This window comes from Ursus arctos, unplaced genomic scaffold, assembly GCF_023065955.2.
Source record: "Ursus arctos isolate Adak ecotype North America unplaced genomic scaffold, UrsArc2.0 scaffold_16, whole genome shotgun sequence".
NCBI lineage: Eukaryota > Metazoa > Chordata > Mammalia > Carnivora > Ursidae > Ursus > Ursus arctos.
This window is the reverse complement of record NW_026622830.1, coordinates 33,847,159-33,866,213: the sequence shown is the minus strand read 5'-3', so window position 1 is coordinate 33,866,213 and position 19,055 is coordinate 33,847,159. Positions and strand designations below refer to the sequence as shown.

At 40.3% G+C, this 19,055-nt stretch overlaps 1 protein-coding gene across 13 annotated transcripts in view; it reads right to left on the bottom strand.

The window, feature by feature from the left end:
• The window catches only part of PLCB4 (phospholipase C beta 4), a 400,851-nt gene that overhangs the window by 76,302 nt on the left and 305,494 nt on the right, over positions 1 to 19,055 (bottom strand). For all 13 annotated transcript variants that reach the window (XR_008959400.1, XM_044385683.3, XM_048222092.2 and 10 more), the window contains 8 exons: positions 18,848 to 18,929; positions 17,562 to 17,662; positions 16,860 to 16,917; positions 9,917 to 10,025; positions 5,626 to 5,836; positions 4,517 to 4,610; positions 2,353 to 2,432; positions 1,732 to 1,816 (listed from right to left, as the gene is read on the bottom strand). Coding sequence is in view for 12 of the 13 variants with exons in the window: in XM_044385683.3 (XP_044241618.1) it covers positions 1,732 to 1,816; positions 2,353 to 2,432; positions 4,517 to 4,610; positions 5,626 to 5,836; positions 9,917 to 10,025; positions 16,860 to 16,917; positions 17,562 to 17,662; positions 18,848 to 18,929 (820 nt within the window). In the remaining variant the exon portion in view is untranslated. The remainder of the gene's footprint in view (positions 1 to 1,731; positions 1,817 to 2,352; positions 2,433 to 4,516; positions 4,611 to 5,625; positions 5,837 to 9,916; positions 10,026 to 16,859; positions 16,918 to 17,561; positions 17,663 to 18,847; positions 18,930 to 19,055) is intronic.

The window sequence follows — 19,055 nt, the reverse complement described above, 5'->3', positions numbered from 1 at the left end:
CTTTTCACGTATGTGCTTATCACTCCACAAAGAATACAGTAGTCTTTCCACAGAAGCAAGCACCTTAGCCCAACCGGCAAAGTAAAGAGAGGACCTAGGTGAGACAAAAATGACATTTAAAAAGTCGGAGCTGTTTCTTAGTTTGGGCTCCCTCAGAGTCAGTCTCTGACACAAGGATGTGAACAGTCCCATAGTTTATTTGGGCGGAGGCGCAGGAATGTCCAACAGGGGGTGGGAAAGTGAGAAGAAGAAGGCAAGCAGCCAACCCCAACAGGGTGTTATCAGGCAAGTTCTCTCTGGGGGGTGCTGACACGTGGTCCTGCTGGGGAGCTTGGCTGCTCTGGAACTGTCCCTCCTGCGGAGTGAGGGGACTCAGGGGGAGAGCTGTGAGCTCTCTGGCACTTCTGGCCTGTCTTTCACATATGGACAAAGCAGGCTCCCGTGACCACAGCACCCACCCCACGCGAAAGGCTGCAGGCACTGGCAGCCGAAAGTCAGGCCGGCATGCAGGGAAAATAGGGAGTGCTGCACAGACAGGGGGGCAGGGAGCCTGCAGCATGGCGTCTACAGGCTGAAGACAATCGGGGTGGGTGCAAGGGATGCAAATATCCTTGTGTCCTAGATTTTCTTTTTTCCTTCCAGTTTTTTGTTTGTGTTTTTACTACCACAGAGTACTTTCTACTTAATCCCCTGAGCTCTCCTACTACTCATGACATCTTGGGACAGTGGGTATTTACCACTTGGAGGTTATGGACCCTTACAAAACTGCGAAGAACTCTCTGGAATAATTATATACCAAAAAAAAATTGTACGCAATTAGAATGAGGTCACAGACCTCACAAAGCCTATCTATGGGCCACAGGTGAAAAGTTCTTTGCTTTATGAAGCAATTTGCAGGTGTAAAAATGAAGCTAAAAAATTCTATGTATAACATTTTCCAAGTATTTGGTTTTTTTAAAGATTTTATTTTCTTTCTTTGAGAGAGAGAGAGAGAGAGAGAGAGAGACAGAGCACGCATGCAGGCTCATGCACAAGTGGGGGGGGGGAAGAAGCAGAGAGGGAGGGGGAAAAAATCTCAAGCAAACTCTGCACTGAGCTTGGAGGTCAACGTGGGGCTCAATCTCATGACCCTGAGATCACGACCTGAGCCAAAACCAAGAGTCAGACACTCAACTGACTGAGCCACCCAGGCAACCCCCAGATATTTGTTTTGGAGTTGGGAGCTTGAACTTCAGACTCCTGTGACTTCAGTTTAGGGGACTTCTCACAGTAGTGGGCTCCTATGGGTGCTGAACCCTATGTGCACAAGTGATTCACCTGGAAGGCTTTTTAAAAACACCATGTTCAGGACTTACCCAGCTCAATTAACTCAGAATCTCTGAGTGGGGCCCTGGCAAAGATATTTTTAATAGTCCTTCTAGATGATTCTATCATGCAACCAAGTTGAGAACAAATGCTGAGTATAGACCCTTGGCCAGTGGGCATTTTATAAAACTTTAGGACAGAGATCTTAAAAACCATAAAGACCTTGAGACCTTCTAAATTAAATTGAACCAGATGTTTATTTTATGTCTCTCTCTACACATCTGTCTGAAGCACGAAAGCTTTCCATACCAATGGATTTAAATAAATATGAAGATCTTTAGTCCTCTAGCACTACTTGACCCTTTAGAAATGAATTTCAAAACAAATCCATTCAGGTTAGAAATATGGTTTTCTAAAAATACATACTGGATGTGATTCAAGTGCTTGTTTCAACAGGAGGTCCCCAAATAGATCTTCGCAATATTTGGACATCTTGTACTGTTGATATTTGCTGGAGAGAGAGAACACTGGCATTTGTAAATTCAAACATCCATTAACCGTCCAAGAATAAGATACATCCATTCCTAGGTGATTAAGAACTCCCACTCTGCAAAATCCACACTTGTCCTCCTGAGGCTAAGTGAGATGCTCGGTTACATACCACGGGCTTTAACTGGTATAGTGTCAAAAGTGGATTTGGCCCCCCAGGATAAGAGCTGGTAAACAGAATAAAAAATGGCTTTCAAGTTCAGCAAGTCTGCTTTCAAATCCATTGCCGAATCTTCCAGCTCAGTGGAACTTTCAGCAAGGTGTCCTGATCTCTCACCTTTTAGAGGAAGCATCTCTACAACACAGCAAGATGACTTGTTTTTGCCCTTTGTATTTTAGTGGTTTGGGGTTTTTTTTGTCCCTCTCTCTCTCTCTCTTTTTTTTTTTTTTTGCATAAGACCAAGTGTCCTTACCACTTCCCAAAACTATTCAGCTATTTAAAAAGATGTAGCACAGCAGGGGGGATTGGGTAGTAGATACTTCAAGTAGAAATTATACCTGCAGTGATTTTCAAAGGAGAGAATTACAGGATATTCGGACGTGACAAATGCGGTTTCCTTGATGGCTTGAATAACATCCTTTAAAGATAAAAAGTGTTAATGAAGGAGAAGAGCAAAAAAACAACTTAAGGCACCTTGAAACCATTCAAAGGCTATTAATTTCAGCTTTTCAGAAAGTCAGTTCCGGCAATTAAGACCTAGAGAACCCATTCACCTTGACACCTTTACAGGTGGAGTCCTCTTGTGGTTAGACCCAAGTGCAACTAATGGTTAATGACATTTTTTTTTTTTCAAAGCTACCTTTGACTTCTCCAAAATTATGGTGCTATTAACTGACAAGAAATTTCATCTCAATAGCATGCTGGTTCCTTGCTCAATTACCTGGCAAGACAGGTTCAGAGCTCATCTTTCTTGTTGAAGAGGAGGTGAGGTTTTGGCTTCGTTTCATTAATTCGATGAAGATTCCTGTGACATATTCAATAGCCCTTGTTTCTCATTAGCCTGATGAAAATGGCGGGGGGGGGGGGTGACCAGGGAGGTTGTTCTCCTTGATCAAGCAACATGTGAGGTAAAACAGGAGGTGTTCTGGATGCCCGTCTCTGGACTGGAAGCTCGGTCATTTGAAACAGCTTTGAATGAGCTGAGCATGTCCTTCCCACAGATGGCTGCCCTTGCTCTCTGCTTAGCTTTAGAAAGCATGGTTTCAAACCAATGTTTCCACAACAGCATCATATTTGGTAAGAATCCCCAAATTCTTACTGGCTTACAGCTAACCACAGGGAAAATCCCACCATTCAGTTAAATTGGAAAAAAAAAAATTACAGTAGTAATCTAGGGAAGTCCATTTGAAACCCATCTAATGCCTTGGGTTAGATAGTCCTGGAGTATTTCAGTGAGCATCCTTATGGCTAAGTGGTCCTTTAATTATTCTTGCTTAAAGCTTCTTCCCAGGTGAAAACGCCTGTGACCTTGATCATGCACTGGAGTTGACCAGTTACTCCTTGAGGAAAATTTTGGCTCTGCCCATGGGTTCTCCTTTGCTCACCTCCAAGCCTTCTTTTCAGCTAAGCTTCCTTATTGGGTTCCTTAATTCTCTAAAGAGGACAATGTTTCCTGTCAGTTTGGTTGGCAAACTCATGGCTTCCCACTTGGATATATTCTTGATACTTCTCAGGGAGTATAATCCCTTCTCAGGGAACATAATCTTGACTTCATTGCTGCTCAAAATTCACCAACATCTGGCTAAGAGAAATGGTATGCATGAAGTGTTACGGGTACAGGGCCTGGGCATCTGTTTTGTAAATACCCCTGGTGATTTCCCACATGTAGGCAGGGTTGAGAACCATTGCTCCTGATGTTGCGATAACTATTCCGAATTGCACCAAACTGACAGAGACAGATGTACCCGAATATTGGCCAACCACAGAATTTCATTTTTTGACTTGTCTTTTGGCAGGCTGTCACTGAAGCACGTTGAGGAGTGCTGTAAGAAACCAACCTGAAAACTGTACACAGAGATCACCCAAAGGCCGTTCCTGAAATGCCCGTTTGTAAAACCGTAGATGCCTCTCTTTCAGGGTCCCTGGGGAAAAGCCTTCTCTCTGGCATCAGGACCGGGAACAACGATGCTTCTTTGGACCCATGGCCCTGTTTCTATTTTACAAATCTTGTGAATCATCATGTTTCTCTCCATGCACTGAATTCTAGAAAGTTTGGAGCCCATTGTGGCATGGCTTGGCAGTTTATAGGTCTTCTTATTGAGGGTTCATAAACTCTAAGCTCACTTAACTTCTTGTTCTTACAGGGATTATTTATAATCTATTTCATTTTATGTATTCTGTTTATCTTTTTATGTGAACTTGAAGTTTTTCAGGAAGAATGCAAAGTAAGCAAGAAAACAAAAGACTGTTTTTAAAGTAATTAGAGTCAGGGGGACTCTGGCAGAGAAACCTCATTAAATGGCACTGTCACCCTTTGAAAGCAGCAAAGTTAGAAAAAGATGGCGCTACGAAGGGGTTGAAAACATTTTTCTTGACTTTCTCTTCAAAACTGGAAGAAAGGAATATGAAGGTACAATGCTTGAGAAAATGAATAATTTGTTTTCTCCACTCCATCGATCTCTGTGATAGTTTGGAAAAGACTATGGCTATTTTGAAACTTACCTTAAAAAGGATATCTGTACACATTGCTTTTCCATGAGTTATTATTGGTTCTTGGTCTTCACCTTTTCCATCCCAACAGTCAAGTTCAACACATCTAGACACACAGCGAAATTACAATATTGAACCCTTACAATAAGAGAGTGTGTGTGAGCAAATTAAAAGAAGAGACATCAAAATAAGTTGTTTTCTTATAGAAGAAGAACACGGAATAAGTAACGTGATTATTTCATGGAGTATGCAGGCTAAAATCACATTATATTCTTTGTCATGTGGTGTCATCAAAAAGGAATGGTGAGAGATTAAGACAAACTTAGGAGATATAACCACCAGTGAGGTTTTGGATGAAATTCTAGTCATGACAAAGCTACAATGAAGGACAATTTGGGGACAACTGGGAACATCTGTATATGGGCTGGATTTTAGATGATGATGTTAAAGAAAAAAGTTTAAAATTTTGTTGGGTGAAATGATGTTACTCCGGTCATAAAAGAAAATGTTCTCATTGTGTCAAGTATTCGGAGACAGAAGCAGTGATGTCATTTCCATAGAGTCTCTCCATACACAAAAATAGTGAGTCATTAAAAACTAAGCATGGTTATTGATAGCCAAGAAAAAATATCATAATGCAACTAAAGTTCTTATTTTTTACTTTCAGCATTCTTTCCCATATTTTAAACCTCAAATATTTGTCAATTTCTATAGAAGAAAAGCCATTTTCAATCATGTTTATTCTCAAAGAATGACATTTTAGAACTTTTAGCATTAAGTAGAACTAAATTTGCAAATGCTCAGACCAATAAGAAACTTAACATGACTTCTTGAAAAATTTTGTTTTTTTGCAATTTTGAGGGGGGGGTATATTTATTTATTTGAGGGTGATATTTAAAATTTATAGTAAAAAATGTCTTTTGGCCCATAGGAGGATTCTAGAACTTTTTGGAGCAGAGATTTTCTGTTCAAGGTTACATGACCAGCATAATCCATTAAAGAGAAGGAAAAAATGTCCTTGTCATTCTGAATACTACTTCCTACTTTTTTAGAGAAAAGTCAATTAAATTGAAGGGCATCATCAAAGAAAAAAAAAAAAAGAGCTGTCCTAAGTTTCTGACCTGCAACCAGCCAGGAGCACCTGTCTGTACATTTCTACTGAAGATTTCCCGCCAAACTGTCGGCCCGTGAGATAGGTGTTGTGGGAAGAACTGATGAAGTAGTGGGCCAGGGGATGGTCCATTTCTTGGTAAAGTTCTAAACGATCCAGGAAGACTGGGGCATTTTCATCGGACATCAGATATCTGCAAAACCCGTCGCTTGATATGAGGCCTAGGGGAGAAAAGACAGTTAGTAGACAGGTGGCTCGGAAGATACATGTCTCACGTTTTTCTTCATGCAAGTTGAGGCAGCTTAATCAGGAGTAAAAACTTCACAGTCTCTTTCCCTTCAGAACGTGAACAAAATAACATTACACGTAACCTAACGCATTCCACAAGACAGGTGGCATTCTGCTTGTGTACACAGGATGGCAGAAGTCCATGATTCCCTGAGCTCAGAAGCGCAGCCCCAGGAGCTGTGGCGACCAGGGGTCAACCTTCGTCAGTTCCGTTTCTACCACTCACTACTTATATTCTTGGGCCTCAACCTCCTCTTCCGTCAAATTGGGGGGGGGGGGGCAATACTGGCCACACCCACTTTCCAGGTAAGGGAGAATACACACGAGAGGGGCTCTTAAAAAAGCAGAAAACAGGGGCGCCTTGCTGACCCAGTTGGTTAAGTGTCCGACTCTTGATCTCAGCTCAGGTCTTGATCTCAGGATGGTGAGTTCAAGCCCCGTGTTGGGCTCAAGAGGAAAACCCGCAACTGTAGGGCACTACTGTTCTCACTGTATCAGAGAAGGGGTGAGCAGCCTCTCCGGGGTTAAACAACTCCTTTCTCCTCTTTTACCTATGAAACAGGGTGTGGGACTGGTGAGGACAGTATTCGGTCGTCCTTGAAATGTGGCCCCAAGAGCCACTGTTCATTTCGGTCAGTCCTTTCTGATATAGGGCCCCTGTGGTCTCAGAAGAAGAGATCAATATTTCTACATCTCCTGTCAACCATCGGCTGCTTCAGCCTTTTGTTTTTATATAAGCATTTACAAGGTATGAACGGATTTCAAGGTTATAGAAAAGTACAGATGATAGCATAATAAATACCAAAGGACCTACACCACAGCTTTGTAACATTTTACCTTATTTGCTTTACATTTTTCAGAGGCATACATAATTGCAGAGGCCTTGGCAGCACCCTGTGCTCCAACCCTCCACCCTACTGCAGTCCCTCTTTCTACTCCCTTGTAGACAGCCGTGCCCGACTTCTTGTATTGAACATTCTCCAAACGGCTTCGTAATGCCTTTATCCAAATAGGTAGTTGTGAATATTTAAAAGCTGATATAAAAGATATTCCACTATTTGCATATGCAATTTGCTATTTTTACATTTTCTTAGACTTGTCCGGTTAATATAAATAGCTCTTGGTCATTTATTTTTCCCTGAATAATGTGTAGCAGTATGTATGGTGGTAGTCCGTAGGACTGAAGAAGGTAGAGTAGGTCCATATATGAATACACCCATTTATTGTCCATGATTCTGTTGATGGGTATTTAGGAAATTTCTAATTATAACTAAACATACTACAATAAAAATCTGTGCACCTGTCTCCTTGGGCACACACATCCATTCTAAGAGCAAGTACTTTTTAAGGCACTGGGACAGATGAAGTGATGGGAGAAACAGACACACCCAGCCTTCACGAAACGTATTATGGGCAAGAGAATGAATATATTAGCAAATAAATATAAGTATCATGTAATGTCATGCAAGTGCTAGAAGGAAATAGAAAGCAGGGAATGTAGGTGATCAAGAATGACCAGGATGCTTTGTTAGATACGTGGCCAGCAAAAGCCCTTCTGAGGAGGTCACGTTCACGAGCAGGGATCAAGCCACATGGGCACCTGGGGCATCATCCCATGTAAAGGGATCAGCAAGTGCAAAGACCTTGACGCAGGAGTGTGTGGCCGAGGGGTAGTTAGATACGAGGCTGGAGAGAAAGCCAAAAGCGACATCAGTTGGACTGAAGTCTTTGCTAAGTACTGTGGATTTTACTCTAAGTGTGTTGGGAAGACTCTGGAGGCTTCTGAAGAGTGGAATAACATGATTAGATTTTGTTTTTAAAGGTTTAGTCTGGCTGCTGTGTGGAGCATAAACTGTAGGGCACTGAGTGGAAAGAAGACGGCTACTTAAAAGTCAATTGGCATCATCCAGGAAGACATGACGTTGGCTTGAGATAGTCGGATGAAGGTAGAGATGGTGAGAAGTGATTTATTCAGGACTTATTGTGAGGATAGATCTGGTAGGTTTTGCTGATGAATCAGAAGTGATGTGAAAGAACGAAAGCAAGTCAAGGAAGATCCCAAGAGTTTTGGCTTGAAAATCTGGGTGAATCATGGTACCATTTTCTAGGCTGAGAAAGGAACAGGTCTGCGGGCAGGGAGAATCAAAACATATTGTACATATACATTTGAAATGCCCATTCAGTATCCACATGGAGCGTTCTACCGCAGATCTGTAGTTGAAGTCAGAGGTTAGGAGTGGAGAATTTGAAGTTATGTGTGTAGAAGAAATGTAAAGCCCCTGGCCTGGGTGAGTGCACTTCCTCTGACATCTAGAGCTGGGAACATATCGATATGGGAGATTCTCTAGGTTGCATACCTGGAGATGGAAAGGCCGGGCTGGAGGAGGGGCATATTTTCCACTCTACCAATTATTGCCAAAATATTCAAAAAGGTGGTTGCTTGTGCCAATTTAGGCTCCTCCTGGAAGTTTATAACGCCTTTTGCACCACATTCTCACCCATACTTAAGAATGGCAGACTTCTAAAATTTCTGTCATTTGTGAAATGGTGAAGCTATGATTTTTAGACGTGTCAATGTCATTTCATAGACTTTAGGACCTGGAGGGACTTTGGAAATAACGAGAGTCACACCTCTATCATAACATTCATCGTACTGCCGAGGAACTGCTGAGTCCCATCCCTCAACAGATCACGACTGCCTTACTTACTTTTGAATCCCCAACATCTGGCAGAGTGCTTGGCACCCAGTCAGCCCTCTATAAACTTGAAGAAATGAAAGTAGGGGAGCTAAATACTAGTTGACTGTATGGGCTCCACCAGGTTCCAAGCAGGGAAACCGAGGCCCAGGAATAGAGTCCCTTGCTCAAGGTCACACAGTGACAGGAGAGCAACAAGAATCAAATCAAATACTACAAAGTGGTCTATTATCTATCAAGCCACCCCTCCCTTCGCTTTAATCCCATGCAACGTAGAATAAATAATTATACTCAGAGTGTTTGTAGAAAGGTAAATAAAGAGGGACTCTTGCTGAAAGGAGGTATCTGGGGCCTTAGCAGGAAGTATAAGTGTACGTCTATTGACTTGGAAAAATATCAGGGGTGGGTCATATGGTATAGGGGGCCAGCATGCATATACACAGGTTCTATGCGGGTCCAGAGATTATATAAACCTTTCAGCCATTTTCACTGAGATACAAAGAAACTCAGAAACTAGAGGCCGTAATACCCAGGGGCACTTGGGAGAGAGAGAACTTGAACCTGAATCTCCCTTCAACTTTCCGCTGGGACACAAGGCCGAGGCCGTAGCTCATGTATCTCTTGTCTCAGGACTTCCTGTTCAATTACGGTAGTGTCACCTCTGCCATCCTTTGCAGGTGCCTCCCACTGCTACGAGACCCATCTTCAATTTCCTCTCCATGTCTTTTCTTTGTCAAATATTGGCATGGATAGCGCACTCTTCCCAATGTTTCATTGAAAGAGGCAAATGTTCAGAAACCCCAATAATTTGTGAAATTGATTCCTGACCATTTAATTTCTTATCAGTTGCATTTGTATTCCGTAACAGAGGTCTAATGATGGGAAGGCTCCTCAAATCATGTATTAAAATTTACTTGGCTTGGCAAAACAAAAGGGGGAAAAAGAAGGTATAAACTTTTATAAGATGTGAAATTCCTTCCAAGATTGCAAACACAGACTGTATGGGCATCTTTGCAGTTTGAGTATTAGGCAATACTAAAGATCGAATAGAAGAGAGTACAATGGGGAAAAGATCACTACTATGTGTTTAAGAATATAATAAATTTACATTATACCTCAGGCAGCATGGGCAGATTCTGATGTAAGGTAAAATTTATAGTAACTTAGGGGGAAAAAAATCAGTCCATTAAAAATCCTTGGCTCTAGGGAGCTCCAACACATTTAAAGATGTCTTTAACTAAAATTCAAGAATGTTTAAAGTTGAATATAGTCTTGCTTTTTCTTTAATAAAGAAAATGATTTTTTCACTTTGATTACCTTTTTTCTTCAAGTCTTCATCAGGCTCATACATCTCGATGATCTGCATTGCCCTTTTAGCATCATAAAATGGGAATAAAATTTCATTCAGTCGAGGGTCTCGCTGATGCTATGATGAGAAAATAACCCCATTTAGGTTGACATTTCTCACCCTTGGGGTATTACACATCACTAAAGTACATAATTTCTAAAATAAGATATATTTAGAATATCACATTTATAGTTACAAAGATAGGATTTCACTGTCCTGTCTTTCTCCCTAAAATATACTTCAAAAAAAGTCCAACTTTGGGAATGCTTTGTTGGTTTCCCTCACTGAACTAGAAAGAGAACACAGAGTATATATATTTTTTTCCTTCAAAAGCTAAAGGATACATAAAATGGTGTGCATGTCAACTGTACTGTCTTCTAGTTCCCATACCACAGGTGAGAGATTTGGCATAAATATCTATAAAAAGTAAGGTCAAAAATCTTTGGGGGGGAAAAAAAAAGGAAAAATAAAAGCAAAAACAAAACAAAACAAAAAACCCCCAAATTACTCAAATAGTTAATATGCTAACTTAAGCGCCAAAAAAGAAAAACAATAGTAACCAACAACAACAAAAAATCCCTAAGGTTAAAACAGGCAAACATCATTTCATTTTCATCATTTTTTCTTTTTTTTACATAAAGAAAAGATTTCTTGGGCAGTTTGCAAACTTCATTTTCTTGAGTAAATATTTATCAAATCAAATCAGTTATAATAATGATGACAATCAGCACAATGATATATATATATATATATATATATATATATATATATATAATCATTGACAATATGAAAATTTGTATTTGAGTATCAGTAGTTCAGAAAGGCTTTTTCACTATGAACTAGAACTGGGTTTGCCCTGAGGAAATTCTCCAGGCAAGGGGAGTCCATGACTGATTAAGGCACTTAGGAAGCTGGTGATGCCATTCTTTTCAAATCAGCACGTGGATGCTCATGGGACTATGGGAGGCACCAGGAACAATGCCATTTCTGCAGTTCCGTCATCCGAACTCCACAACAGTGGCGAAAAAAGTCCAACATACTGACTCAGCTACAATCATTTTGTATATGTGTGTGTTGTGTGTGTGTCTGTATTTGTGTGTCTATATCTGGAGGCAGCGGGTCCATGAAACTTCCTTAATGTTCACCATGAATTGGACCCTGGTCATTCAGCAAATCTATAACTTCTATGGAAATAATGGCAGATAAGCAGATGTGAGCAAAACCTGGTCAACGGGTAGAACCTTGGTGACATTTCTTTACCCAAATATATGCACAGACGTTGAAAAAGAGTATTGAGAAGTTGTTTGAGAAACAATTGTTAAAGGTTCATATGGATTTCCCTTCCCCATTTGTTTTGAAATGAAAGTTTGAAAAGTGGGGTAACACGGAATGAATGCCTTTGGCCAACGCAACACGCACGATGTAATTTCCTCAAGCGCTTGTGGCTTAGCCTATTCTGGTCCTCCCATCTCTTCGCCCAGGTAAGAGTGTTAACTCATAAGGAATTGGTATCTTTTGGTCAGTTTATCCCAATGAAGCATGCTTCTGTTGTAATCTAAGAAATTACAGCTCACAACAGCTCACGTCCATGCACGTGCTAGAGCAGAAACTGTTATATTAACAACAGGCCTTGAAACCATAAAAAACAAAACTCATGGGTACGCAGAGAGAAACTGAGGTGGACCGTGGAATGCCAGGCACGTGAAGGCATGCTACGACCTTAGTTATGAAATGGATGGGCAGCATGCAACTCTAGAGGCCGCCATTCAAGGGCATGGCGAGCACCACCCCTCTGGTGAGAATGCATCATTTTAAAAACAAACAAATAAACAAACGAACAGAAAACTCTTTATAGGCACATTTCTTCTCCCGTGTCTGTAAAATACCATCACGGAAGAAGATGGACATGGAAGGAAAGGTCCTTTTTAGACCCCATTGCAGTTATTTTCATGGTTGGCCACTGTATTTCACTCCCTTATTAAAAGTAGGGTTTTTTTTTTTTTTTTTTTATTTAAAGAGAAGCTCATTGGTAAGAATTCTGGACTCATGGAGATGATGGGGCAAATCCATATGAATTAAAAAAGTGAGACAAAGAAGAGATTAAGCTGCAGGGGAGAGAAAAGATTAAATTAGGTAAAGGAGGGGGAACCCAGAAGCTCCTAGGTGCTCTTTATATGCATATATATGCATGTGAGCCCCGCATGACTTATAATGTCATCTGTTGATGGCAGCAGTGGCATCTCCCGCACCTGGGAATTAAAATGCAGATTCTCAGGCCCCACCAAAGACCTACCAGATCTTGTTCTCTGGGGTAGAACCCATGAATCTGCATTTTGACAAACTTTCCAGGTGATTCTGATATGTTCAAGTTTAAGGAACACTGCTCTAACATGTAAAAGTATGCATTTTAACATATTTGCATATCAGTAATATAAAAAACAAACCCAAACACCTAAGTCCTGAGAGGATAGAATGATAAATGTTTGAGAAGTCCTCCTAATTGAAGTCTATTAAAATTTAGTCCCAGGGCACGATATTCCCTAGAATATCCTGCCTATCAGAAGCAAAAGCCAAGAAACCAAGCCCTAAAATGGATGTATTATAATCCCCTAATTGTACATTTAAATATAGCAAATAAGCATTAAAGCAGACAGTATGAAACTGCATTTGTCTTTGCATCACTCCACCAGATAACATAACCTTTGCTTCACTAAAACTTGCACGTTTCAAAAAGGAAACATGGTGCACTCTGGATAATCTGAAGGCAAGGAAGCAGATAATAAGATTTGCATTAGAGTCATGAAACCATAATTTTTATATGAAACAACAAAGAGGAAAAAGATCACTTCCAGGTGATCTCAGAGTAATAAGTTTGCTGAAGAATCCCACATGAATGTAAGCACAGTGGGGCAAATGTTTCACAATTCTGAAGGATCCCCGGTTTTCCGTGGGGATTTGGGGAAGCAATGTACCTACAACATTCACCTCTGGACATCCAGAGCTTTGTAAAGTGAGATCTAAACAGCTTCTGAAAATAGGTCACAGAACTGTGCCCACGTGCATGAGGAGACAGTGGTTGTTACGCCATTATTATGTCCTTACTCTTATTGACAAAAGGTGTCAACTGGCTTTAACCCAAGCAGCATTGGGACAGATGTCGACAAAAAAATATTCAGAAGAGATATAAAGAAGATAAAGGAATAATGTGCAAGAGTAGGCTTACCCGTAACACTAAATACCTCCTCTTTCTGTGTCTATGTATTAAAGAATAAAGATATTATAAATGGAAAGCTATCACAGACCCTTTCCTACGTAACTGCAAGATAAATACATAAATAAATGGGTCTATCCCTAACGTGATCATATAATGTGTGTGAGGCGGGGGGAGATCACTAGCATCAAGAAAATAAAGCGAATTCTGGATTATTGTGGTCATCTAAGACCTTTTTCCTCTTTTTCTCATCTTGATCTCTCTCTCCAGCCCTCCATGCATCTCCTGATTCTGTAGGCTTTCCCCCTCAGTTATCATCTTTGTGAGAGAATGAAGGTAAAACTGAAATCAATTTAGCTTCTCATTGGAAATACAGAAAGAGAGGTGAAATTAACTGAAGCCCAGGGACATGAATTAGCCCCACCACAGATAGAGAACTGAGTTGGAAGCAGTATCTAATCACATGGCAGCTCACAGTGAGTACCTTTACCAGCTCTCCCAGACTCTGGTTTACTATTTCCATAAAACAGGAAGAAGAAAAGTTTCTCTTGGTCCACTGATGGGACAAAGAGGCATAGCTGTGGCAAAATTTTAGATCTGAGTGGTGGATTTCCATGACTAAATCCATCATAGACAGTAACAGAAGGTATATGATGCTCTCACATTCTTCCCATCCACACTAAGCATTCGAAGGAGGAATTCAGGTAATCCACTAGGACACTGCTTCACAAACTTTAATGTGCAGACCAATCACCTGGAGGTGTTGTTAAATGCAGATTCCAAGTCAGTAGGTCTGGGATGGGACCCAAGATTCTGCATTTCTAACAAGCTCCCATAGGATGCTGCTGCTGCTGGCCCCTGGATCACACTTGAAGGAGATACTGAGAAGCACATGAGAAGCAGGGCTAAAGCTACTACTGAAAAGCTAGTAAGTACTGATGACACGGAAAGGGAGGAGATGGTACAAACCCCTACATGGTGACCAAGATAGTAAATGGCCAGTGGTCTCTCCTCTCATTCCAGCTTCCTGGAGATAGACATGAGTACACTGAACATAAAATTTCATCTAGAGAGTGCAAGGATTTATAAACTGGGAAGTGGTGGGAGGCAGCATCACCTTTTTCTCTATTACTTATTCTAATTGGTTAATGCTGGTATATATGTGTCTATTGATTTTTGCTTTGTCAATCATTTCTCTGGTTATTTTGCTGAACTCTTATTCAAAGAGTTTTTCAGTTGATAGTTTTTGATAGGGTACTCAATCATCATCAAACGATGAGTGAGGCCTTGTCCTTTTGTATTCATTTATTTTTCCTGTCTTATTGCATAATCCGGGGCTTCTAACACAATGTTGAATTTTGGCTTGTTGACACTATGTAGCTATGGCATTTTGAAAACATTTAGATCTAAGGTTTTGGAACCAGAGACTCTTACGCTGCAATGCCTGCTTCCTTCTCGAGTGAATGCTATCTCCTTTCATTATGGGTTTTGAAGGTGTTCTGCCTAAAGGGTGCTTCTGATTTTAGAGAGAGGAGAAGAGCCAATGTAGGATTCAAAAGAGAGGGTACAAGGAGCTGGCAGAATGTTTTCTAAGTTTGACAAACTTCTTCAAGGATACATTCAGATTGGTATCTAGTCTTTCCAATTCAGTTTGCCAGGATAGAAAAGGATGAGATTTGGGCACTTTGATTAAAAATAAAGGCTGTACACTTTCCTGGACCATCTTAGCATCTCTATGATCTAAAGAAATCAAGAATCACACTGATTCCATGTGTCCCACCCCAAAAAGTGCTTTCTTACCACGAATGAGAAGCCAAGCAGAAGAAAATATAAAAACAAATGAGTGCTACTGGCCACTGTGACAGTGATATAGAAAAGCTTATCAAATAGTAAGTATTTGAAGAAAGAATTTAGATGGCAGAGCCAGAAAGCATTGGTGATCATATCTTTTAAAAATTAAATGTTATGTCTTAGACTTATAAAAATGACAAGTGAAGACTGGGTAGGCTTACAAAAACAACCTATTAAGAGGAAAGGCATGAGATAAGAGTCCATGAACACCATACCCATCCTCAAGACTTCAGAATTCTTTCTTTCTTTTCACAGTGACACATATAGGAAGGTTCCTGTAGTGTTTAATAGATGCCTTCATCTCCGAGTGCACAAGAGACCTTGTTTCTAGGAAGTAGCAAACTGATGATATAGATTTTTCTCCATGCCTCCCAACGGTCTTCCCTCTTTAGCAAAAAGCAAGCCTTCCCTGTCCATCTCATCAAAACTTAAGATGATCAGTGACCCAAAGTGCATGAAGAAGCTGAAGGAAATAAAACAATAAATCTTAAAAATAAAGCAGAAGAGGGGGAAGGAGTTAAAGGAAACAAAGCAAGGCAACTTAACTTCTGAGTGACGGTGGTACAGGAATGTGGATAATATCTGGGTAAAGATTATAAACATAGTATTCGCATGACCAAAAACTAGTGGGGTGGAAAAACTTGAAATGTTTTCAAGTAAAATAAATATTGTATTGTACTGAAAGGCTTCTTAAGAGTGGAGGCATTTGTGCTGATGAACAGAGAAGCTAGTCTTCCAGCCACTAGGGCTTTTAGGCTCTGGTTATCATAGCTTTGTCGGGGGCAACCCTACCAACTGGGAGCCACTGAGTCCTACCAGGGCAAGAAGAGAGAAGCCCTTTGGCAAAGACGTGATTTGGCTCTACAAACTGGCAAATCACAGTCTTCCTGTTGCCTGTTCTTTGGGGCAATACCGGCATGACACTCTCTCTTCAAATGTTCTCTCTTTACATGGTATAACGGTTAAATTATATTAAAAATTGTTTTGAAACAAAAATATATTGTCCATTCCATTAATGTGCTAGAAAAAAAGGGACATTTTCCATTTAGGATTAGCAAGGGCTTTAATGGGTCTCACTGAACAGAACATTCTTTTGTACGTGTAAAGAAAAAAAAAAAGTTTAATTTTAGTTGTAACAAAAGTTGCAACCTTTACGTGTTCCAAAATATTTTTCTCTGGTGCTTAAGCAAATGCTGTCAACCAGCGTTGGTTGTTGAGTGAATCATATTCTAAAATGAGCCCTAAGCTTGTTACAAAAATAAAATGTAAAAATTTGACCTGCAATCTAATTGGCCTAATATGTACTCTATTTTCACCCAGGAACTCCACTGTTGTGCTCGTTGTCAAAATATTCTCTTGGAACCTACATATCGTTCTTACATGCAATCCATTAAGAGACAAAAATAAAGCTTTCCAGTCCATGCAAAGGTATGAGAAAAAGTTAGCAATGAAGAATCCAACTACAGTGTGGTAATTTCAATCCATTCTCTATTTAATGAGATCAGTAGGAGAAAAAAAAAAAGTACCTTCAATATCATCTTGCAAAAACACAGACACGTTTAATTAAATGAACATATTATAAAACTCACACGCGCACACAGAACCAGAGCTATACGTCACAGCAAGAAAACCAACAAAAAAAAGCAGTGTGCAAAGCCAACGTGTAGGAAGTGCATGAACACACAGGAGGAGCAGCTGATTTTTGCACCTGGTAAAGAAAGCCATATGGAAAGATCAGCAGGTCAGAAGCAAAGCAAATAGGGCATATGATGCGGGCATGCAATGGGGACGCTGGCGGAGGCAAGCCACTGCACACAGACTTTATGGAGTTAATGTATGAAAAAGCTTACTTCATTTAGAAAGCTCACTAATTGGTCTACCGTTAAATAATCAGTTTTGTCTCCATTGCTGAAAAGAAATTTATTAGAAAAAGTAAGTTTTTGTATATGACGCTACAGTAGGTACGATTTACATGTTGACATTTGTTGATGATAATTCTAAACTTATCTTCTAACCCTGAAGTAGTGGTGTATTCTTAAAATGGCCAGAGACTGTTTGTAAGAACAACAACAACAAAAAACAACAACCCAACAACAAGAGAAAGAAAACACTCCCGCTAGCTCACAGAAGATGTCTGCAATTCTTTTCTGTATTATCGAAAGCGGTTATTTTAAAAACAACATGTAAGTCATCCATTTGAAATAAGTAGAATGAATGAACTTTTCAACAACATAATAACATTCCAAATCAAATCTAGTTAGTTCACATAATGGGTTAATACCTAAAGGAGCAGGTTAAAATTGTAGGTCGTTAGTAAAGCCAATGCAAGGGGAGGAAAAAAAAAAAATCGTTCCAGGTGCTGCCATTAATTTTTGTAAAAGTTTCTCCAAAACTCCGAGTGAACTTTTACAGTGATAAACTAAGGGGTAAACATAACCCTAGCTACATAATCCTACAGATTCCCAACATACTATATTCAAACATTACCATAAAAAATGTTTTAAAAATCTAAAGGGACAAGAATGTGACATTTTCTCCTAAGGAGAACTTACATTTTTTTAAAAAGATCCTCTATATCTGTCCGAGGACAAATCTTTTGTGTCAGTTCATAGAACTTTTCGTATGTAAAGGCTGTAGGCTCAATTTCATCATTCTGTAAAGAACAAGAGAGTGTCGTAACTCATGCAACATCTTTCTCCTTGGAAAGAAAAGAATCTACAGGATCACGAAACAAAGCAATGACCACCTGGGATCCCAGGGCCTCTTTCTCCGATTCTTACTGAGAGAAGCCGGAAGGCCAATCCCAGCTGTGGCCCGGCCGCCCCACCAGCACACGGGCTGTGTACGTGGGTGTTTCTGGTTACTCTGGGCAGCTAGGACTTGTGTGTTCAAACACTGAGTACAGCTGGGCTCACTCCGGGAAACACCCCATAAAACAAATATAAAGAAACATTTCCTCTTTCTCCCCTTGACGGAGGAAAGCAAGTGCCTGCCTAAAGGATGCTGAATAAATCAAACCTAGTGTTTACTTACGCTTTATCTTGTGAATTTTCACAAGACCGCATGAAGGGGCTCAGGACAACCGTATAAAATTTTACTTCTCACACTGAAGTTTATATTTCAAATTGGATTTGTTAAAGTACTAACAGGCTTAAATCTTTCTTGCAGTCAATAAATTAATTCCAATTAGTCTAAATTCAAAAGGCCAGGAACACAGATGGTTTGTGTAGGGAGGGGTGCTTTATAAAATACCCCACAGCCATCTTGAAGAACTGGATTTATTAGTCAATTATTCAGGCTGACATGGTGCTTGGTCAAGGCAATGCAGACGGGCTCCTCTAATAAGCTTTCCAGGGGCACCTGGGTGGGCGCAGTCAGTGGGGCATCCGACTCTTGACTTCGGCTCGGATCATGATCTCAGGGTCTTGGGATCGAGCCCGGAGTCTGGCTCTGTGCTGGGCATGGAGCCTGCTTGAGATTCTCTCTCCCTCTGCGTGCCACAGCACCCCCCCAGCCCCAACTCTTTCTCTCAAAAAATAAAATAAAATAAGCTTTCCACAAGCTGTGTAAAAGACCAGGCTGGCTGTCATTTCCTTTTCTTAATAAAGTTGATAAAAACATTTTGAAGTAGACTATTTAAATTTGAAAACATTTAGGTTAAAATGCCCAGAAAACAAAAGGCAGGCGGGCAGAAGGGGAAGTTACCTGTACTCTATGTGATTGAAACCAGTTCTGAATCTAAATGACATCAGTGGAACATACCTAAGCTGGCTTATTACACACGAGAACATAAGTAGACAAAATCGTTTTACGAACAAATGATTAAATGAACAAATACCTTTCCACTGGGAAGACCTAACTCCTTGAGTGCTTGAAAGATCACCTTTTCTGTTTTCCCCGATGCAAAGGTTCTAGTAATGCTAAGGAAGAAAAGAAAGGAAAAAACAAAAGTCAAGTTATTGTTAATTCTGTTTTCTCTGAGGCAAAAATCCAAGCAATACTCAGGATTGTAGGATGGCAGGGGAGAAGCGGAAGGAAAATACACT